Here is a 22,737-nt window from a genome sequence, read left to right as displayed (position 1 = left end):
CTCGAGGGCCGGATGGGGAGCTTGGGGGGCCACATTAGGCTGGGGGTGCCAGGACCCCCCCCATCTTTGCTTTATGACATTTCCAGAGGCTTCGACCCCTCCTCTCCAAAGAACACCCCCCCACCGGCACACCCCTCCTTCTACCAAGAGCCAATAGGCATGAGACAGATATGTCCCGCCTCCTCTAGGATTACAGGAGGTCGCTGTCACTCATCTAGCACCAGATTCTCTTGCTCGGACGGGGAGGTAGGGGGCTTGCGCGAGCGATCTTTGCCCGGGAGATATCAAGCGGCTTTCTGGGTGTTTTCTTTTTGCGAAGATGGCGGTAGTTCTTTCTGACTGGGACGTATCCCTAGAACTCTTGGAGGTGGATGAGAAGCCGGCGGTTCCTCTTTCGGTCAACTACGGGTCGGTGGAGATCGACGAGCTGGGCAAAGTCCTCACTCCCACCCAGGTAATCCACTCCCGCCACAATCCCTTCCCGTGCAAAGAAATTGCACACACACCCCCTCAAGATGCAAGGCGCTTCCCCAACCTTTTGCACAATGGCTACAATTGCCCTGCCTTCCCCCTTCAACGCGAAAAGCGGCGCCTGTTTTGCTTTTTGCATGCGTCCGTCTCTCCTTGGGTCGAGATCACCCAAGAAAACGTCTGCTAGGTGCGCAGTGAGACCTCTCCCTTTTGCAGAAAATAAAATATATCCTGCGTTTGCAACCACGCGAGGAAGCAAGGCCCGCGCGTGGTGCATGGCCTCCCTCGTTTAGCACCGGTGATCTGCTGCAAGCAGATAAAAATTAAAAGCGCCATGCTTTCGAAAAGGCGCAGAGCGCTTTTTGCCTCCACGGAGAAATATGTGCACTTGAGGATGAGGGCAAAGGAATCCTAATTGGAAGGGTCTGTGCGTCAGTTCTGCAATTTATTTTAAGACAGTGAGGTTTTTTTAATTTGCCATCCATCTGTTCGCTGCTTCAGAGAGAGATTCCTTTAGAATAGACAGGACGATAAGATTTGGGGTTGGTTTTTTTCCAAAGGGGCGGAGGGGTTGTGCCAAAAATGCAACCGTTGAGAATATGGCATCTGCCTGAAATAGGACGAGGAGGGAGGCTGGGACTTGCAAGCGGCCTGCCCAGGTCTGGCCTGCCCCGCCTCCTCCGATGCCAGGCTGCTGCCGGAGCCCTTGGAGCGCGTGCCGGGACTGGCGTGCAGCAAAGGGGGAGGAGCGCGCGGGCGCCCGCCGCCCTTTGCACCCTCCGGGAGAGGCGTCACCGGCAACGGGAGCGGTGCGGAGCTGCTGCTGCTGCTTGCGGCTAAGTTGACTGCGGCCCTGGAGAAGGGCGCAAGTTCAAATCCCTCCTATCTTCTGGTGGGGCTGGGAGAGCACCCTGCCTGCAACCCTAGAGAACAGCTGCCGGTCAGTGCACGCAAGCTTGAAAAAGATGGGCCCATGGCCAGACTCTGTAAAAGGCACCTTCCTATGATTTTTTTTAAAAAAAAATTAATGCTTGGTTAATTTTACAAAAAGAAAAAAATCAACAAAAACAATCCAAAATCGATACATATTACCAAAAAGAAAATTTAGATTCATACATAACAGATTCCATTATGACTTCCGATTGCCCCATTGTGGTTCCTAAGTTGCATTTTCAACTGCGCACATTCCATTATCTCTCCTAAATTGTCTCAATTGTATTGGTTTTGTAAAATTTCCTACTGTCGTGCAGGGGTCACTCCAAACCTGCCAAAGAATTTAAATTTTTACAGTGTTCTTTTAGGTATACTCTGTAAGTATCCCACCAGGACTGGTATTTTCTGACAGCAAACATAGGAAGCTGAAGAAGAAGAATAAGGAAGGCAGCTTCCTATGTTTGCTGTCAGAAAGCACCAGTCCCAGTGGTGCACTTTTGAATGACCACATATTCAATGGCAGGTGGGCTGTCCCTGAGTTCCCCTAGATAAAATCCAGCCTTACCTCTCCCTCTTTCCCAGTTGGGAACACATGATCTTCTGACTCCTGTCAGTCCAATGACAGGATCTTAACAACTTCTGGAGGGCTGCAGGATCCTCATCCCTAAACTAAGTGAATCCCAGCTGCAGGCCTGTGCTTGGTGCCCCTGCAGGAAAACTGTATATAACTGTCCCGTGTGGACTTCTGGGAGCTGTAGTTTGTTAAAGGTGCTGAGAGTTGTTAGGAGGCCCCAGCCAGTTTTCAAAGTTCCCTGTGAAGAGCATTTGATGGTTAAACCACTGGGAACTGTAGCTCTGGGAGCAGAATTATTATTATTAAAAATAATAATACCCCACCCTTCCTGGTTTAAAAACTGGGCTCAGGGCGGCTAAAAGCAAATATAAAACGTTGATTAAAATGTGACTTTAAAACAGCATAAAATGCAGCATCAATATCAAAAAAATTCAGGAGTCATTTTGGGGTCAAATAGGGGCCTCCTTGAATTTCTCGGCACCCCTAACAAATACAGTTCCCCGATTTTTTTGGTGGGGGAGCCATTGCTGCTGGCGTCATAGTGCTTTAAAAGGTATTGTGTGAATGTGACTTTGGTTAAGGCATGGTTTGATTGGCTGGATGATGGTGAATGTGTTGTCTTCGTTTTTATATTTTTGAATATGTTCTAAAGGTCTTGCCGTTTTGTTTCTGGCAGGTGAAGAATCGCCCAACAAAGATTGATTGGGAGAATTGCAGTGCAGAAAAGCTCTACACTTTGGTCCTTACTGACCCTGATGCACCGAGCAGGAAAAACCCAAAGTTCAGGTGAGAGGGGCAGGCTGTGAGATCCAGAATGTCCATGCCAGATTTGATCCAGAAGGCAAGCCAGGATTTGCAGAAAAGAAGTGTGTTGTTGTTTTTAATAATATATAAAGATTTCTTACCTTTCAAGGTCAAATGAGGCAATTGATAGGTGATCTGGAGGTTGCAGGGGGTATTCCCTTGGAGGTAAGGGAAAAGCAGACCTCACCTCTATAGCAGACAAATCCCAGCACTTGTTCCTGTATGCAGAGATGTCTGTGGCTGCGCTGCAAAATTTGAACCATCCGTTCCGATGCCTGACAAAGGTCTTTTATTTATATTTTGTTTATAAAAACAATGCCGCTATTCATAAAAAAATCAACGACATACATCCATTATACAATAAATACTATTTTAAAAAACTAAAATTGGAAATTGGTTAACTGTTAGATGTCTGCTTGATGGCCTGCATAAGCCTGCTGTAATAGAAAAGTTTCCTGCAGGCATCTAAAAGTGGAAACAGAAGGTTCCTGCTGTATCTCTTGGCAGAGAGTTCCACAGGACTGGGCAGATGGCAGTAAAGCCTTGATTGCTTGCCGTCAGAAAGAACCTCATCAGCATCTGGCAGCACCTGTATAAGACTAGGTATAAGAATCGGAACTCCCTGACTATTGACATTAAGGAGGCAACCTTCACTGTTTTCTTTTTGGCTCCTGCTAAAAACCTTCTTTTTGAGACAAGTCCACCTGGATGCTTAGAAAGTTGAGCTAATTTTAATCTCTTTAAAACATACAAAAGTAAAAATACTAAAGTATGTTTGTGATTTTTTCCCCTCTTGGTTTTATTTTACGTTTTTACTAAACTGCTTTGAGGGTCTAATTTTTTAGTGTTCCTGCAAGATTTACTTTGGGGAAACTGAGGCAGATGCGCTCTCTCTCTCTCTAGGGAGTGGCACCACTTCCTAGTGGTCAATATGAAAGGCAATGACATCAGCAGCGGCACCGTCTTGTCAGACTACGTGGGATCTGGACCACCTAAAGGAACAGGTAAGCAAGCAGTAATGCTGGCCCTATTGCTTTAAGGCAAGGTCTGTTGCGTGTCTTGACTCAGCTTGCACTTTGTTGTTTTTTTAAAAATATTTTTTATTAAGAAGTTTTTATAACCACATAAAAACATAACATAAACACAACAAATACATAAACAAACAAAAACAAAAAGAAAACAAAAAACAAATACCATTTCATATCTTAATTTCTTATACCTTTCTTCCCCGACTTCCTCATGCCTCCCTTTTCTGTATTCCAGATTCTAATCAATTACTCAGCAAATCTTCCCTTATTTTAAATTAAGTTTAAGCTAATCTTCCTTATTCTCCTTGTCTTAACCATTACTAATAGTAACCATTTACTTTCCAGTCCAACATCATTCTAACTTTCATTAATTTTGTAATATTTCTTTAGATAGTCCTTGAACTTTTTCCATTCTTCTTCCGCTGCTTCTCTTCCCTGGTCTCGGATTCTGCTCGTCATCTCTGCCAGGCCCATGTAGTCAATCACCTTCATCTGCCATTCTTCCAGAGTGGGTAGATCTTGTGTCTTCCAGTACTTTGCAATAAGTATTCTTGCTGCTGTTGTAGCGTACATAAAAAAGGTTATATCCCTCTTTAGCACCCCTTGGCCGACAATACCCAAGAGAAAGGCCTCTGGTTTCTTAGAGAAGGTATATTTAAATACCTTTTTCAGTTCATTATAGATCATTTCCCAGAATGCCTTAATCTTCGGGCACGTCCACCAGAGGTGAAAGAATGAACCTTCCTTTTCCTTACATTTCCAACATTTATTATCAGGCAAATGGTAAATCTTTGCAAGCTTGACTGGGGTTATGTACCACCTATAGATCATTTTCATAATATTTTCTCTTAAGGCATTACATGCCGTAAATTTCATCCCGGTGGTCCACAACTTTTCCCAATCAGCAAACAAAATGTTATGACCAATGTCCTGAGCCCATTTAATCATACTTGATTTAACCGTTTCATCTTGTATATTCCATTTCAACAGCAAATTGTACATTTTTGACAAATTCTTAGTACTGGATTCTAACAATTCAGTCTCCAATTTTGATTTTTCCACCTGGAAGCCAATTTTACTGTCCAATTTAAACACTTCATTTATTTGGTGGTAATGCAACCAATCTCTCACCTTCCCTTTTAATTTCTCAAAACTCTGCAATCTCAGTTTGTCCCCTTCCTTTTCCAAGATTTCCCAATATCTTGGCCACTTCGACTCCATATTTAACTTTTTAACTGCCTTAGCTTCCATTGGCGACAGCCACCTTGGAGTTTTATTTTCCAGCAAATCTTTATATCTGATCCAGACATTTAATAATGCTTATCTGACAATATGGTTTTTAAAACTTTTATGTGCTTTAACCTTGTCATACCACAAATATGCATGCCACCCAAAAATATTGTTAAAACCTTCCAAATCCAAAATGTCAGTATTTTCAAGAAGCAGCCAATCCCTTAGCCAGCAGAAAGCTGCCGCTTCATAATACAGTTTAAAGTCTGGCAGGGCAAATCCCCCTCTTTCCTTTGAATCCGTTAATATCTTAAACTTAATTCTGGGCTTCTTGCCCTGCCAGACAAATTTAGATATATCTTTTTGCCACTTCTTGAAACAGTCCATTTTATCCATTATTTGTAATGCTTGGAACAAAAACAACATTCTTGGCAATACATTCATTTTTATAACTGCTATTCGACCTAACAAGGAAAGCTTCAAGTTTGACCAAATCTCCAAATCTTTTTTCACTTCTGTCCAAGTTTTTTCATAATTATCTTTAAATAGATTCACATTCTTAGCTGTCATATTTATACCCAAATATTTCACTTTTTTAACCACAGTCAACCCTGTCTCATTCTGAAACCTTTCTTTTTCAACCTGTGTTAAATTTTTCTCCAATACCTTAGTCTTTAACTTATTCAATTTAAATCCTGCCATTTGACCAAACTCTTGAATTATTTCCAAAACTCTTTTCGTGCTAGCTTCTGGCTCTTGTAATGTAAGTACTAGGTCATCTGCAAATGCTCTCAGTTTATATTGTTTTGCTCCGACCTGAATCCTTTTAACCAACTGGTCCCTCCTGATCATATTAAGCAAAACCTCCAGGACCGATATAAAAAGTAGTGGGGAGATAGGGCACCCCTGACGTGTCCCTTTTTCAATCTTGAACTCTTCTGTAACCACATTATTTACAATTAATTTTGCTTTCTGTTCAGAGTATATTGCACCTATACCATTTTCAAACCCTTGGCCTACCCCCATCCCCCGGAGGTTCTTCAACATAAAACTCCAAGATATATTGTCAAAGGCTTTCTCGGCGTCCACAAATATCAAAACAGCCTTAGTGTTTATATTCACTTCCAACTTCTCCAAAATGTCAATTATATTCCTTACGTTATCCGACAAATGCCTTTTCGGGAGAAAGCCCGCTTGGTCTCCGTGAATCTCCTCCATCAAAACTCTTTTCAATCTCTTTGCTAATATATCAGCAAAGATTTTGTAATCCACATTTAGTCGCGAGATGGGTCGGTAGTTCTTAAGTTGGGTCTTTTCAGTCTCTGTCTTTGGTATAAGTGTGATGTAGGCCTCCCTCCACGTGTCGGGTGCCCTTCTCCCCTGCATAATCTCATTACAGACTTCCTTCAAAGGTTGTATCAACCCTTCCTTCAAGACTTTGTAATATTTGGAAGTCAATCCGTCCGGTCCTGGAGATTTGCCCAACGTCATGTTTTGGATGGCACCTTCTATTTCTTGTGCTGATATCTCCTGGTTCAAAATTGTCTTACTTTCCTGCGAAATCTTTTTCAGCCCATTTTTCTCGAGGAATAGTTGTACATCCATATCTTTCTGCGGCCCTTGTGTGTACAATTGTCTAAAGTAGCTCTGAAAACATTTCCTAATTTCCACTGGGTTACATATGTTCTTTCCTTCCACTTCTATGTTTGTTACCGTGTTGAGTTTTTGTCTCTTCTTTATTTGCCAAGCCAATAACTTGCCACATTTATCTGCAGATTCAAAAGTCTTTTGTCTCATTTGTTTAATTTTCCATTCTATTTCTTGATTCATCAGTTCCATATATTGTGTTTGATATAATTTAATTTCTCTTAAAATCTCTTGCGATTTTGGCTTCAATCTTAGTTTCCTTTCCCCTTCTTTTATCTTTTCCAAGATTTTCTCTTTCCTCTCATTTTGCTTTCTTTTCTTTAGTGTATTTTGTTGTATCAAAAACCCTCTCATCACGGCTTTACTTGCGTCCCATACTATTCTTTTTTCTACTTTAGTCCTTAAGTTAATTTCAAAATAATCTTTCAAAGTTTTTTGGGCCTTCTTACAGATCTCCTCGTCTCTAAGCAAGGTGTCATTCATTCTCCATCTGAAGGAGCCAGTTGTTGTTTGCTTCATCACCATCTTTACTGCGTTATGGTCGGAGAAGGTTTTTGGGCAGATTTCCACTTTCTTTATGTTCGGCGCCATACTGCTAGTCACCCAAATTTGGTCAATCCGTGTCCATGTCATTTTGGCTTCAGAAAAGAAGGTTCCCTCTCTTTCTAATGGGTGTTTTGTTCTCCAAATGTCAATCAAGTCCATATTGTCTGTCATTTCAAAAAAAGTTTTTGGTAGTCTTCCGTCTTTTATAACTACCTGTCTTTGTGCTTTGTCCATATTTGTTGAAACTACTCCATTCATGTCTCCCATCATAATTAAATTGTAATCCATATAGTCCATCAATGTCTCATGCAACTTCTTAAAGAATTCAGCTTTCCCTTCATTTGGTGCATAGATTCCCACTATCAAAAACTTTTCTCCTTGAGATTGAATTTCAATTGCCAAATATCTTCCTTGATCATCTTTAAAAATTTGTTTCGGTTGCAAACTTTCCTTTGCGTAGATCACCACTCCTCTCTTTTTTACTCTATCTGAAGATATAAATTCTTGTCCCAATCTTTTATTTATTAATAATTTTCTATGTGCTCTTGTCACATGGGTCTCTTGTAAGCAAATCAAGTCCAATTGGTCTTTCTTTAAAGCGTGAAATATATTTTTTCTTTTTCTGGGAATATTCAAACCGTTACAATTCCAAGTTAAAAGTTGCAGAGCCATGATGGGGCTATTTACTCTCTCCTCCTACAGCTCCCAATTGTTGTTCCTCTTTTGTCGGTGATTCCGTATCCGTGTCTAATGGTCCCTTGCTTGAAGGATGCCCTTGTCCTGGAAACGTCTCTTTCTGTAGGTCTTCTTCGTGTTCTCCCAAAAACTTGTCTTTATCACTCACTGTCTTTATTCTTCTTTTCTTCCCCTTGTATTTAAAAGACAAGCCTTGGGGAAACTCCCACCTGAATGGTATGTAGTTCCTTTTCAGCAGTGTCACCAAGTCCTTGTAAAAACCTCTTGCATCCAAAATACTTTTAGGAATATCTTTAAAGATCTCAATATGAAAATCTTCAATTTGAAGGGTTGTTTGGTAATGCAGGTTCAGTATTTTGTCTCTCTCCTCCTTTGATCTTAAAGTTATTAAGCAATCTCTGGGTCTGTTCTTCCTCTGCCTTGTTCCCAGTCTAAATGCACTCTCTATCTTAAATTCTTCTTTATCCAGCTCCTGCTTCCAAAAATCAGAAAATTCTTTTGTCAGGTAATCCACCAGGTTGTCTCCTTCCTTTTCCGGCACAAGTCTGATCCTTAGGTTCCTCTCCTTGCGTTGCATACCCTGCATAGAGAGTGCCAGCTCATACTCATCTAGTTTCCTGTACACCGGTGGAAACTTTTCCTCAGCAGCAGTTGCAATTTCTTTAGCTTCCTCAGCTATCTTTCGTGTTGTAGCTGAATCTTCCAATAATTTCCCAATTGCTTCTGCGTTAGAGTTCACTTTGTTCCCAAGGTCAGTTATGCTTTTTCTATTTAAATCAATTTTCCCAGAGATTTCTTCAATTTTCTTATTTGTTTCAGCAACTTGTACTCTAGTTTCTGCGCCTTGCTTTTTTAATTCCTCCAAAGAGTCATTTATTTTCCCCAATACCTTAGCAAATGCTTCTTCTGAAGACATTATTTTCACTTTTGCCTTTGAAACAGCTGCAGTTCCAGAGGCTCCTGATACAGAAGCCCTTCTTTGCATAGAAAGATCAACTTTGTATTGTCTGCCAGATCTCAAGGTTGTTTCTTGTGAGTCCTCTTTCTCTTTACCATCTGCCATAACAAAATCTTTCACTCAAGGTCATTCCCACACTCTTAGGCTGTCAGACAAAAGTTCTCAGGTTTTAAATTCCACTTGTTGCTGAAACTATTCGCAAGTCCTCTAGAGGGCGTAAAACCAGTTCTTTGCCTTCAAGTTAGTCCCACACTTTCCACAAAAAACAAACAAAAGCCCTCCAAGTCCCTTTCAATTATTCTTTTTTCTTTTTAAAAGATCCAAATCAATAGTGTCCTGCATATAACTTTGCTGTGCAACAAAGTAAAGTATTTCTAAGTTGAGAGTAGCCAAAGTCAATATTACAGTTACTTTTTAACCTTCTTGTAACGACAGTCCTTAGCCGGTTCCTTTTCTCCGGCAGTCCGATCCCCAGGTTTAAGAGCAGCGGTAAACAGTTCAATTTCTTTTAAACAGGCAGGAAAACACTCTAAAATCTTCTTCCCCCCCCTCCTGCCTTCGGGGAGGGAGTTCTTTGCTTGGTGGTGGATTTCTTAGTTCCCACAACTCTCCTTTCAAAAAGTTACAGCTTGAATGCCTTTCGCTTTGATCTTGCTACAGAACGGAAAGCAGACTTCCTTTTTAGTGCTTGTCCGTCTCGGTGCCCAATTTCATTAAATTTAACGTCCAATTATATCTTAAAGTTCAATCCTACTCACGGAAAGTTGTTCTTTTTAGTCCAAATTCACCGGAAGAAATCAGCGCTCTCCGCTAATGGCGACGCGGCTTCACTTCGCAGGCTGGGTAAAAGCGACTCTCAGCACCGCTCCACACACCCTCCGCTGTTCCGTAGCCTTTAAAAAGGCTATTTCACAACGTCGGGGGGGCGCAAAGGTGCCCGCCGAGTCTCCAGTTCACAGGCTACGCGCCTGTGATTTTTTGAGGGTCCCCGCTCCGCCGTGGCTGGTGGACCCGAACCTACGAAGCAGATCTCTCCCGGAGCTCCGGGAGAAATCCGCCATTAAGCGCTGGCGCTGACCGGAAGTCCCGACTCAGCTTGCACTTTGAGGGGGGGGCTAGCAGACCCGTTGGATCAGGGCAGGTTGGAAACAGCAGAAGAAAAGCTGCAAAGCTAAACAGTTCGGCTTCAGGAATTTGCATGGCTGAAATAAGAGCAAAAGGACACAAGCTGCTAGTACTTTTCCGTAAAGTGTTGGTGCTGACCTTTAAAGCCCTAAACGGCCTCTGCCCTGTCACCCCCATCAATCAGCCTGAGACACTGAGGTCCAGCTCTGAAGGCCTTCTTGCTGTTCCCTCACTGCAAGAAGCAAAGATACAGGGAACCAGGCAGAGGGCCTTCAGTAGTGGTGCCTGCCTTGTGGAATGGACTCCCAGAATGCATTCTGTTCAAGAACCAAGGTACGACTGTATTTTGTTACAATAAAGCAACAAAAATTATTTGCAAAATAATAAAATAAAATCAGAATCCTGTGCATATGTTACTGCCATGTTTCCCCCCCTCCCCCGAAAGGTTGGGCCACCACGCCCCTTGGTTTGATACACTCATCCACAGTGCCCCTTACCCTATTAAAAAGCATTATTCAGAATAGTGGTTTGCATCACCCACTAAGGAAAATAATAAAATTCAAAACAGTAACAATGAGTTGCACTTTTCATTGAAATCCAAACGATTTAGTTTTATTCTGCAAAATTAATAGCCTTGATCCAGTGATACCAGCTTTTCAAAATTTGATAACTATTACACCTCCCAGCACCCTCCTGCCTCTCCTTGCCTCTAAGCACCCCCCCAGGTAATCCCTCGGCCCCCTCAAGGATGGCACCACCCACTTTGGGATCCACTGTGTTACTGGATGGTTGTGACTTGAGTGTGATGGAGGGGAGGTTCGCGATCGCTTCCTCCTGACGCAGGTGCGCAACCCTTGTTTTCTCTCTCGCATGCTGCAGGGCTCCATCGCTACGTGTGGCTGGTCTACGAGCAAGCCCAGGAGCTGGAATGCAACGAGCCCATCCTCAGCAACCGGTCCGGGGATAAACGGGGCAATTTCAAAGTGGAAAGTTTCCGCAAGAAGTATAAGCTGGGGCCCCCCGTGGCAGGAACATGCTACCAGGCCGAGTGGGACAACTATGTGCCGTTGCTCTACAATCAGCTGTCTGGGAAATAAAACACCTCCTCTTCCAGCCCCCCTCCCCCTGCTCTGATTTCTTCTCCTAGAACGGAGATCTTCAGCCCTCTACAACTCCCATCATCCCTGACCATAGGCTAACCTGGCTGGGGCTGATACGAGTTGTATTCCAAGAGGGGTACAAAATGGAAGGAGGCTGTCTTTAGAACTCCCATTTCCTGTAGTGTTAAGTAAACTGGATTGAAGACTAATAAGTGACGCCCCCCCTCCAAGCTGCTCCTGAAACTCAAACAGGGATAGATAGATTCTGCTGATTCTGAAAGATGATTGACCATACTAGACTGTTTCTTGTGGAAGTGCAGTAAATGAATTTGTTACAACAACAAAGGAACTGTGGCAAAACATCTCTCGTTTGTGGTCCTCCGCAAAAGTTTGTTTGTGTGTGTGGCATTTTGGCTATTTTTGGAGCGGCGTGGTGACATTTTTTGGGGTGGAGGGATGCACAGAACTCGCACTCCTCTAGAATCCTCTTTGCTGCCAACCTATATAGATTCTCACATCCCTCAATACAGAGCTCCATCACCTTATAGGATAAATTCTGGGGGTTTAAACACTGTGGTCAGCAGCATGGAGCTGCTTATGAGTTTTCCACCCTGCTGTTGAAATTTCCCTACACCACCTTGAAATGCATAGGGGCAGTGTATCCCCCCCAAAAAACAAATCACTCTAGGCTTTCAAATATTCATAAGCTCAGCCCAGCCCTGTTCCAAGGAGGTCTTTCCTGGGACTGTTGAGTTACTTAGCCCTGAATTCCTTGCAAGCTATGAAACCGGGATTTCAAAGGGAGCGGGATAACATTAAGCAGGAATTGCTGGCTGTCCAGTTTTTCTCGGGAAACAAAACCACAAACGCCATTTTTCTGCTTAAAACCAAAAATGGTTGCACTAAACCACAAATGGGAGCCTTTTTTATTTGCATGTTGGAAGTTTTCTTTTTGATCCTGTCGCTGCTCTCTCGCTCAGGACAAGTGCTGACAGCGAGCAGAAAGACCAGCAGCAGAGTCGGGGACTAAAATGTGGGCCTTAGCCATTGCTTGGCAGTGCCAACCCTGCGGCAGCTCCATCATTTGTGCTTAAGATGCTGGAAGGTGCCTCTCCCTGGGCTTTGGTCCTCTGCTTATATCCTGGCTATCTTTAGTTTCTCTTGGTATCTCCACAGGATCCCAGTGTCCTCGTCAGCAGTCGGTTTTAGAAATTTCTGCTTTCTTTTGTCCATGATGTGTTTTTGATGAGGTTCACCCCACTGCCTTCGGTCTCATTTTGCCAATATACTGGTATCTAATGTTGGAAATGTTTCTCCTCTGCCCCCCGCACCCCACCCCCCAAAAATGTGTCACTTAAACCAATGTGTAACAAGGCCTTTTGATGTTCTTAGGAGATCTTTGAATGCTGCACACATACATTGTCACTTGCGTTTATAGCCCTCTGTTGACAAGGGATTGTGGTTTATGCTTTGTTCTCGTTCTTTGAATTAAAAGCTTAGAATTGAAGGTGGTCCTTTGCTTTTTATATCTGCAAAAATGCATTATAAAAATGTGACACTAGAGGGCGGTGTAGAGCAGTGACATGTCAATGGGAAATTGCATTTGAGAGCAATGTAACTTTTTTTTTTAACCGCGTTTTACAGATCAGTGTAGATCCAGCCTTAGGCTCTGCTAGTTTAATGGAGCCTCCATTTGCAATGGCAGCTTACCTCAGTACAACCAGATGTGGAGAAGAGGCTGCAGACATCTTCTGTTCCCAGCTTCATAGGCATATTTCCAGCCACTGTTGGAGAATGTCTTTAGATTGATATAGATAAATCCATCCACGCATCACTGGCAGTCATTAGGGACAATAGCACACAAAAATGGCTTATATTGGGGAAAATAAATGAGTATATTAGGAGATACAGTAAAATGCTAAACAATTTTCATGAGGGCTTTTTTAAAAATCACAAACTGATATGGAAATGTGGAGAGCTGAACTTAAAATTGTAAAAATTAGAAACACATGAACAAAAGTTTACATATTTGCTCATCCTTAGCCCTGGGAATGGAGCTACAACATTTTGGAAACAGAAATGGCTGAGAGGCTGAAACACCCAATAGTGTTTTATGCTGCAACATCATGTTGCAGGTCCCACCTGTGTGTGTTAAGATTCAGCTGTACAAGGGGAAGTTGGATGCAAAGGAAAACTCAGGAAAGATGTTCCAAGGCAGGTGGACTTTGGTATTATTTTTCACTGAAATACACACCCACGCAAGCCCTGTGGAGGAAAATGAAGGCTACCTTCTCTGAGTCACTTGCCAGTTGCATAACGGTTACCAGCAACCTTGGTACCATACAAACACACACACAGAGCGAGGAGTGCCATCTGTTTGTTTTGTTTTTGCTATTATGCAGTATCTCCATCGTTCAGCTAGAGTAGTCAGGACAACGTGACAATCACCTGAACACAAGTCGCTCTGTCTTTTGTGTCTTCCCACCCACCCTGCTCCCAGTAACGGGAAAACCACTGTGCTCTATTGTATGGTTTTCTTAAGTCAAAGACACTCGAATTATGCATGATACAGAGAAAGCAAGCAGATATTTCACCCCCTCCCTCTAATCATTGGAAGACAATTAAACTGCGCAGCTATTAGGGTGAGGTGATCCAGATAATGCACGTATGGAGAGGCTATTAAACTCCAACACCCATCAAGCCTCGCCAGCATAGCTAATGGCCAGGGATTATGGGAGTTGTATTGTGGGCTTCATTGCCTTGGCTTGGATGGCTTTTAAAAGTGGGCTAGACACTGACAGAGCGTCGCCAGCATTTGTTAGATATGACAGATAAAGAGAACCTCCAGGTTCAAAACAAATTTACAATATATCTACCTAATCGTCAAAAGGAACCAGGAAGCTCCGTCAATAGACGGCGTTGCTGCGCCTCTGCAATTTATAGCTCTATGAGGAGGGGGAGGAAAGGTGTCTGTGAATGGGCGGGGAGAAGTGTCTCCAAACTAGCGTCGGCCAGAAGAGGGCAGAGACTCCATTGGCTGCGCGGCTTTGCGCCTGCTCAGAGCGAAAGTTCTAATTCTAATGATTGATGCTGAACCACGTGGGTTCCATTCTTGAAACTAGCTGCGCAACGATCGAGTTCAAGGAGACTCGGAGTGTCTTCCAGCAGCAGCGGGAGGAGGAGGACGGCCGGCAGTCGGGAGCAGCGCTAGTGCAAGAGACCCAGGATCAACATGCCCAGGGGCAGCAGGAGCGTGGGATCCCGGTCGACTGTGGCCAGGTATGAGGGCAGTGTCTAAGCAGCGAGGTTGGCAAAGTCACCTTTAAGTAAGAAAGGGCTTAGTTTTCAAAGGAGCAGTTGCAAGGACCCGAGGTTTATTGAGGTTACGCCCTCCCTCTGTCCTGGGAAAAAACCCTATCAACCCCTGCCTCATACCAGGAGGAAAGAAAAACCTATCTGTACACGCACATTTCTTTATGCATTTAGGTTATTGCGTTTATATCCTGTCGCTTCTCAAAGGACCTCAAGGTGACCTCTCTTCACTCCCTTCAGTTTTTGTGTCACAACAACCCTGTTAGGTAGGCAAGGTTAAGAGAGAACAGCTGGCCCAGCCATGGTCATGCAATGAGCTTCGTGTCTGTTTTCCCTAACCTCAGACTGACTCTCTAACCACTACACCAGACTGTGTTTTGTTGGTCAGAAACACCGAGTTCTGACACTGGAAATAGGTGGGGAAGTTTGGGGTGGCTCCCGATTCACATTTTCAAAAAAAATATCATTGGGGAGAAGGTTGTTGATTTTAATGTCTCTTCCGCCCTTCCTCCCAGAGATGCCCAAGGCAGCAGACACCAAAGGGTAGCAGTGAAAACTAAAATAGAAACACAAAACTGTCACACTTACCACTGAGCAGGACCCCCACTTTATAAAAGGACACACTTTATTCCCGTGATTGTAAGTTCATAGAATCGTAGAGTTGGAAGGGACCATGAGGGTCATCTAGTCCAACCCTCTTTTGTCCTATGTGGGTCTCGAACCCAGGACCCTGAGATTAAGAGTCTCATGCGCTACCGATTTGAGTTTTTAGCTGGGTTGTAACCAGTCCCAGGACCTTAGGGTGAAGGGTTGGTAAAAAATAGTAATAATTTCAAGGTCACTTAGGAACAGTATCTTCCAGCCATCAAATGCCTAGGAAAACAGGAATGTTTTCCAGAGAGATAATAAGGATGGTAACATGCATCTCAACAGGGAGGGTATTCCACAAATTAGGAACAAAAACCTAGAAGGTTCTGTCGTGCGTCACTGATTTAGAGTGTGGGTAGCTGAAGGTTGTTTGTTTGCTCGTAGATCTGAAGGCTATCAGTGAGATCAGGCCTGGTTAAAATAATGAGATTCCACTTTTTAGAATGAGAAAAGGCTGTATGGAAGTCTTAAACTGCAAAATCATATTGGTAGTGAGAGTGCTGTATTTCTTCCTTTCTAAAAAAATGTGGCTGTTTCGGTTTTATGGTGTGTGTTTTTGCAGGGTGCTCTTTTCTGGAACATTCTAAGGCTGTGTTTCTATAACCTCTCTCTTCCCTGGTAAAGGCAGCAGCAATCAGTTCAATGGTTTCCTGGGAAACATCCCCCCCGCCGTTTTAGATTTCCCCCATCAATTTCCAGCATTGAACTTGTTGCCTCGTGGAAGTGTCAAGATTCCTTGAGGTCAGGATATTGGAACACAGGAAGCTGACTAATGCAGAGTCAGACAATTGGTCCATCTTGCTCAGTATTGCCTACACTGGCTGGCAGCAGCTCTCCAAGTTTGCAGACTAAAAATATTCACTAGAGAGCGGGCCAGAGATACTGTAAATACATAAACACCATACAAGGATTTGGGATGAGGAAGAGGGAGGACTAGAAAGTTCTGGATACAAATCTAATATATGAGTTGTATTTACCTGCTGTTTCACTTGATGGCAAAGATCGCCAAGCACCCCAAGGTGACCTTTTGGAATTGCTGGTTGTGTTAACGTTAAGTCTCGTGTTTTGAAAGAAAGTGAACTCTGCTCCCTGGTGGGTCAGAAGTAAACCAAAAGTTGTGCCAAATTCAGCTAGCCAGTTGTGACAGCAGGAACCCACGAGGATTTGAACACAAGGGCTTTTGCCAGCACACAGGGGCTTCCCCCTTCCTCCTGTCTGCCCCACAAAATTGACTCAGGGGGCCCTTGAGAACAGTATTAGAAACTCAGATATATAAGCTAGGTGCCAAATGGCCTCTTAGACCAGGGTTACAGTCGCCAAAACGGAATGCCTAGTTGCCATTTTTCAATACGACTTTTTGGTTCCTGAAATTCATTCTGATTGTGCAGGTAAAATGTGATGGGTCGAATTCCACAAGATGTGTCACTAGTGTGTGAACACAGTCCAGATCCAAGGATCTCCAGGCATGCACCTCCAGATGGTGGAGACGCCAAGTGTCAGTCACCCTGGTGCCCGGGCATGTTGACTTGGTCGCAAGTGGCCGGCAGATGGGTGCAAAATGCGCCTGGCAAATTTTGAACCCTGGTTGAGAACACCCACAGAATGGCATTGGGGGGGGCGGAGAGATGGTTGTGTCACGTTTGCGTTGGTGGAGCGATCTCCTTAGTGTGACATCTAATTCCTCCCATTGCGTTGTAACCCATTGGAGAGCCAGTGTGGTGTAGTGGTTAAGAGCGGTAGATTCGTAATCTGGGGAACCGGGTTCACTTCCCCGCTCCTCCACATGCAGCTGCTGGGTGACCTTGGGCCAGTCACACTTCTCTGAAGTCTCTCAGCCCCACTCACCTCACAGAGTGTTTGTTGTGGGGGAGGAAGGGAAAGGAGAATGTCAGCCGCTTTGAGACTCCTTCGGGTAGTGATAAAGCAGGATATAAAATCCAAACTCCTCCTCCTCCTCCTCCTCTTCTTCTTCTTCTTCTTGCCACTCCCCAGCGGGCTGTGATGCATCTGAAAGTTTACTGTAATGGCCCCGCTTGATAGACCTGATAGAAATTTATAACATGATGCATTGCATGGGTTCGTGGGGGTCGTAGTCCATCAGGTTGGAGAAGACCGCTCTGTTTGCAAACCCTGAACCAAGTTTCCATTGGTTCTTTTCTTTCCTCCTCTGTTTCTCTCAGCAGCCCAGCGCCATCTCATTCCCACCCCCCAGCTCACCCTCCTCATTCGGCAGTGGCTGCTCCAGCTCAGCCCCAACAGCCTGGCTTAATGGCCCAGATGGCTACGACTGCGGCAGGTGTGGCTGTCGGCTCTGCGGTGGGTCATGTGGTTGGCGGCGCACTCACCGGGGCCTTCAGCGGAGGCAGCAGCTCTGAGCCGGCCAAGCCAGCCAGCGGTGCTGTCCAGGTGAGGCTGTAATTTCCAAGTTGCTCCGTGTGTGTGTGTGTGTGTGTGTGTTGCTAAGGGTGCAGGAATGACTGCTAGCCTTCTAAATGCACAACAGTGCAATTTTCTGTGGGTTCGTTCTTCTTCATCTATATCGGTGGTTCTCAAGCTTTCCTCTGCGCCCACACTTTCAGGATAAAAAAATGGTTTGTGCTGCACCAATTTTTTTACCGACAAGAAATAATCAAACACAACCACTTTAAGATCTGATCATGGGGCATCTGGAAAGTACAAAACAATGCAGCTACACAAGAACAAGAATCATTCCCAGAATATAATTATAAACAAGCTTCTTACATATGTACTTTGAGTATGTGTACAAACTCGATGAGAGGCATGAGCTTGCTTTTTCTCATTTATATTGGGTCTGATTTGAGATGAACAAACTCGCCTCCTCCTCAACACAGAGAAGCCTTTCTCTCTTCTGATCTTTCATATTTGACAGAGTTGAAAATCCCTGTTCACAACAACATGCCGTGGAGAACTGTAGAAGAATAGCCAATGCTCTTGAAGAGAGTTGTGGATGCTGTTACTGGTTGTATATCCCCCCAAAATAGTCTTGATCCTATCCTATCCTATCCTGAAATGTTTACATTTTCTTTTATTGTTCTTGAATCTTCCTGCCACACTTCACATCCTCTCCTGACATACCAGTGTAGTGCACCACACCCTTTGAGAACCGCTGATATGCCTTATGGTTATGCACTGTAATGCAGCATACAAGAAGATAAATCTCTGCCCTGAGGAGATTACAATCTAAAATCTGACTCAGGAGAGTGTTCCTAGAATCTAAGAGTTAGATGGTACCCCAAGGGTCATTTTATTTTGTGAAATGCCCTGAGATCTTTAGATGAAGGGTGGTAAATTATAATAATTACAGCAGCAGCAGCAACAATAACAACCCCCTGCCATGCAAGAATCCTGCTCACAGACATCTCTGGGTGGGTTCGAACCACCAGCCATGGGCCTAATTCTGTCTGCTAGGTAAAGTTAAAGGGACCCCTGACTATTAGGTCGTGGCCGACTCTGGGGTTGGTGCTCTCATCTCGCTTTATTGGCCGAGGGAGCCAGCGTACAGCTTACAAGTCATGTGGCCAGCATGACTAAGCCGCTTCTGGCGAACCAGAGCAGCGCACAGAAACGCCGTTTACCTTCCCACCGGAGCGGTACCTATTTATCTACTTGCACTTTGACATGCTTTCGAACTGCTAGGTTGGCAGGAGCAGGGACCAAGCAACGGGAGCTCACCCCGTCGCGGGGATTCGAACCGCTGACCTTCTGATCGGCAAGTCCTAGGCTCTGTGGTTTAACCCACAGCGCCACCCGCATCCCTTCTGTCTGCTAGGCCTCTCCATTTGGCCCAGGAGACCATTCCAGCCAAGCCACACCCACCTGCCCTCCCAGCATTGTTGCATTCCACACACTCAGCAGAAAGACTTCTCTAGCAGCCATGGGGGAGAAATGTCTGTGCATGCATATAAACCTATTTTATGCAAGGTGGGACCGGGGTGGTGGCCATCATTGGAGATGGAGAGAGTCTGGCATCCTCTTGACCTCCGTGGGATGACTCTTGCCAGCTAAAAGTAGACACTTTGATGCTAAGCCGTTTGGCTATGGGTTTAATTAAAGGCAAAGCCTGCCTGGAAGATTAGCTTGGTAGAGCTGTCCTTGGTTAATCGGGAGACGTTACGTCTGCAAAACCATTTCCCCCTAGGTGAAGTCCCTTCTCGGAAAGGTTCACCTGCGGTTATTTACTCCTCTCTTTTCCTTGTCTACAGGAGTCCAGGCCGCAGCCAGCCTATCAGGGATCCCAGTTCGGCCCCTGCCACTATGAGATAAAGCAGTTCCTCGACTGCGCTACCAACCAGAGCGACCTAACGTTGTGCGAGGGCTTCAACGAGGCCCTGAAGCAGTGCAAGTACAACAGCGGTGAGTGTTTTGGCACGGAGGTGAAAGGAAGTGCCTCATCACCTGGTTCTCTGTTGGGGTTTGAGAGATGGCTGTGAGTTTCCTAACCCTGAGAGGGTCCCTGCTACTGCTCTGAAGCCAATGCCCTGGGAGCATATCCAGCCCTGTCAAATTGGAACAAAACTGGGCAAGAGCATAGGGTCCTAGAGGGGATTTGGAGGTCATAGAGTCCAACCAGTGGAGATGGGTCCATAAGAGCAAATGGGGCACTCACTGCCCCACCAAACTCAGGCAGCCTGCACCAGTCTGCCTTCTGACTTACAGCCAGTGCAGTGGTTGGCACTGCCTATCAGCTTCTTCTTCCTCCTCCTCCAATTAGTTGGCTCTGCTTGGCATTCGCTGTGGCGCCACCTACTGTTGGCCTCCCTGCCTTCCACCTTACCAATGCTAATGGGCTTGTTTGTTTGTTAAGAGTGCTGGGAATTGCAGTTCTGTGCAAGGGGAGGGAAACTACAGTTCCCGAGATTCTTTACAGACAAGCAGTATGCGCTAAATGTGCTTTAAATGTTTGGCATCACCTTCAGGCGCCAGCTGTCTACTCTGTGCTGAAACTGAGCCTGTTATTCTTCCTTTCTGCAGGGGTTACTTCCCTCCCATGAAGACATTTGAGCACTAATGCCGCAAAATGAGAAGAACCTGGAAAGAGCAACAAACCAAAGGAGCCCAGAAGGGCTAGGGACTGGAAGACAGAGACAGATGAGGGATCTGACCAGATTGGCACAAAAAAAAAAAGCTCTCTAGTGTTGTTCTCAGTTGTAGGCTGGCAAACAAGGAGAATTCTAGTTGAAATTCTTATAGCAGAGTTTTAAGGATCTGGGTCCCACTTGAATTCTTGTAGAGAAATGTAAAATAAAAGGAGATGGTTTTATTTTAATCTACAACTTGTCTATATGTTTCTGTTGATTAAAACACACATGTGCACTCAAGAAGAAGAAGAAGAAGAAGAAGAAGAGTTTGGATTTGATATCCCGCCTTTCATTCCCTTTAAGGAGTCTCAGAGCGGCTAACATTCTCCTTTCCCTTCCTTCTCCACAACAAACACTCTGTGAGGTGAGTGGGGCTGAGAGACTTCAGAGAAGTGTGACTAGCCCAAGGTCACCCAGCAGCTGCATGTGGAGGAGCGGAGACGCGAACCCGGTTCACCAGATTACGAGACTACCACTCTTAACCACTACACCACACTGGCTCTCATAAATGTTTTTGTTAACCACTCTGAGGTGTGTTGTAGTGGTCAGAGTGGCAGACTAGGACCTGGGAGAGACCTCTCTGAAGCTCACAGAGCTACCTTGGGCAAGTCACTTACTCTCAGCCGAACCTACCTCGCAGGGTTGTTGTGGTGGATTAAATGAGGGAGAGCCATGTATTCCACTTTGGGCTCCTTGGAGAAAAAGGTGGGATATAAATACAATCTATAAAATTGGCCAGCTGGATGAGGCTAATGGCCCATCTAGTCCAGCATCCTGTGGAAAGCCCGCAAACAGGGCCTGAGTTTTCCTGCAGTTTCCAGCAACTGGTATTCAGGAACATTACTGCCTCTAACCGTGGAGGTAAAAGTTAGACTTTGTGGTTAACTCGTGACACACAGCACAGTGCTATTTGGAGGTGCATGCAACCCCAGCCTTAACCCTAAACCCCAAATCAACAATGGCACGGTCACCACCCACAACACCAATATTAATGTTAACCCTAATGTGAACCTGAACCCAAATCCCAAATTTATCTCTAATGCTAACCATAACCCCACCCCTAATCTTAACCCTAACCCCAGCTGTAACCTCAAACCTAGCTGTAACCCTAACCTTAACCCCAGAACTAATCCTGACACATTTATTCATTTATAATTAATTGCACTGCCCTTCATCAGAAGATCTTACGGCGGTTCACAAGATACAAGCACAAGATAAAAGTGCAAAAACACAAAACAATAATCACCCCTGCTCCCTCACAGGAGCACATTTAAAAGGCTGTAGAATATTAATCGGGTTGAAGAGGAACGATTTTGCATGATGCCTAAAGATACATAATGAAGGCACCAGGCGAGTCTCTTTGGGGAGAGCATTCCAGAAACAGGGAGCCACTACAGAGAAGGGCTGTTCTCGAGTTGCCACCCTCTGGACCTCGCGTGGAAGAGGCACATGAAGAAAGGCCTCGGATGCTGAATGCAGAGTCTGGGTGGGTTTATATGGGGAGAGGCGGTCCTTGAGGTATTGTGGTCCAGAGCTGTAAGCTGAATCCTAACCCTAAACCTACTGATGATGTCAGCTGATGGGCAGGAGAACAGGGTTTAATCCTGCACGGTTTGTGCAGCCCCTAGTCTCAGCAGAGAAGCAGAGATTAAAGTGGGAGAGATCCTTGCAAAGACTGGCAAAAGCGTTGGCGAGTGTCCCTGAGCTAGGAGAGAGATCAGGCACAAAAGACTCAGGATTGCAATACCTCAAGAACCGCCTCTTTCCATATGAACCTACCCGGACCCTGATCATCTTCTGAGGCCCTCCTTCGTGTGCCGCCTCCTTGAGATGTCTGGAGGGTGGCGACACAAGAACGGGGCCTTCTCTGCAGTGGCTCCATGTCTGTGGAATGCTCTCCCCAGGGAAGTTCGCCTGGTGCATTCATTATACACCTTGAGGCACCAGGCAAAAACGTTCCTTTTTAACCAGGCCTTTGGTTGACTTGATTGACGTCCTATACCCTTTTAAAATAAAGCCACTTGGGGGAGGGGTGTTATTAGGTTATTGTTATTGTTTGGATTTTATATATTTTGGTGAACCGCCCTGAGACCTCCGGGTATAGGGCAATATATAAATTCAATTAGTAAAATAAAAATAAGAATAAACCTCAGGGCAGTGATGTCAAAGGCTGTTCACTGTAGCAACACATTCTGGCTTCCTTCCTTCACTGCCTGGGGTGGGGGGAGGACAAAGTGAAGGAGAGAAAGGAGCTTTATTCCACCCCACCGCAAGAGCCCCCTGCTGTCCAAAGAGCCGTAAAGAAGCTCTTTCTGGTGCTTCTTGCAGCTTCAGCAGGAATGCTGCAAGGGATATTGGCATCAGATGCCACAATGACCTCAAGCCGCAGACTGCCCAACTCTCAAATCTGGCCCAGGAGGCTGATCCCTATGATCCCTGATCGAAAAACGGATGTGATGGAGTCAACATAGGAAGGGAAACTGAGGCCAGGGTCAGCCAACAGTTCCTGCAATTGGGGCTGCCTTCTGGAGGTGGCTGGGAGGAACAAGAGCAGCAAGTGACCCCC

General features: G+C 44.9%; 2 protein-coding genes across 4 annotated transcripts; both read left to right on the top strand.

The window, feature by feature from the left end:
- The first annotated feature begins 214 nt into the window (after positions 1–214).
- LOC128403780 (phosphatidylethanolamine-binding protein 1-like) lies at positions 215–11,293 on the top strand. Its single transcript, XM_053368853.1, has 4 exons — positions 215–454; positions 2,655–2,764; positions 3,686–3,786; positions 10,892–11,293. The coding sequence occupies exons 1-4, from the start codon at positions 320–322 to the stop codon at positions 11,107–11,109; spliced, it is 564 nt and encodes a 187-aa protein (XP_053224828.1). The 5' UTR covers positions 215–319; the 3' UTR covers positions 11,110–11,293.
- Positions 11,294–14,149: 2,856 nt separating this feature from the next.
- On the top strand, positions 14,150–20,359 carry CHCHD10 (coiled-coil-helix-coiled-coil-helix domain containing 10). 3 transcript variants are annotated; one of them, XM_053369010.1, is made up of 4 exons: positions 14,175–14,391; positions 17,256–17,478; positions 19,296–19,446; positions 20,065–20,359. In XM_053369010.1, exons 1-4 carry the CDS (start codon positions 14,345–14,347, stop codon positions 20,082–20,084), a joined length of 441 nt encoding a protein of 146 aa, XP_053224985.1. In that variant the 5' UTR covers positions 14,175–14,344; the 3' UTR covers positions 20,085–20,359. The 3 variants fall into 3 exon arrangements, with proteins under 3 accessions (XP_053224986.1, XP_053224985.1, XP_053224984.1); XM_053369009.1 differs by having other exon boundaries at positions 17,253–17,478; XM_053369011.1 differs by lacking the exon at positions 17,256–17,478 and having other exon boundaries at positions 14,150–14,391.
- The last annotated feature ends 2,378 nt before the right edge of the window (positions 20,360–22,737 follow it).

The sequence above is a fragment of the Podarcis raffonei genome, chromosome 16, assembly GCF_027172205.1.
Source record: "Podarcis raffonei isolate rPodRaf1 chromosome 16, rPodRaf1.pri, whole genome shotgun sequence".
NCBI lineage: Eukaryota > Metazoa > Chordata > Lepidosauria > Squamata > Lacertidae > Podarcis > Podarcis raffonei.
Note: the sequence above shows the minus strand (reverse complement) of the source record. Positions and strands in the feature narration are given on the sequence as shown.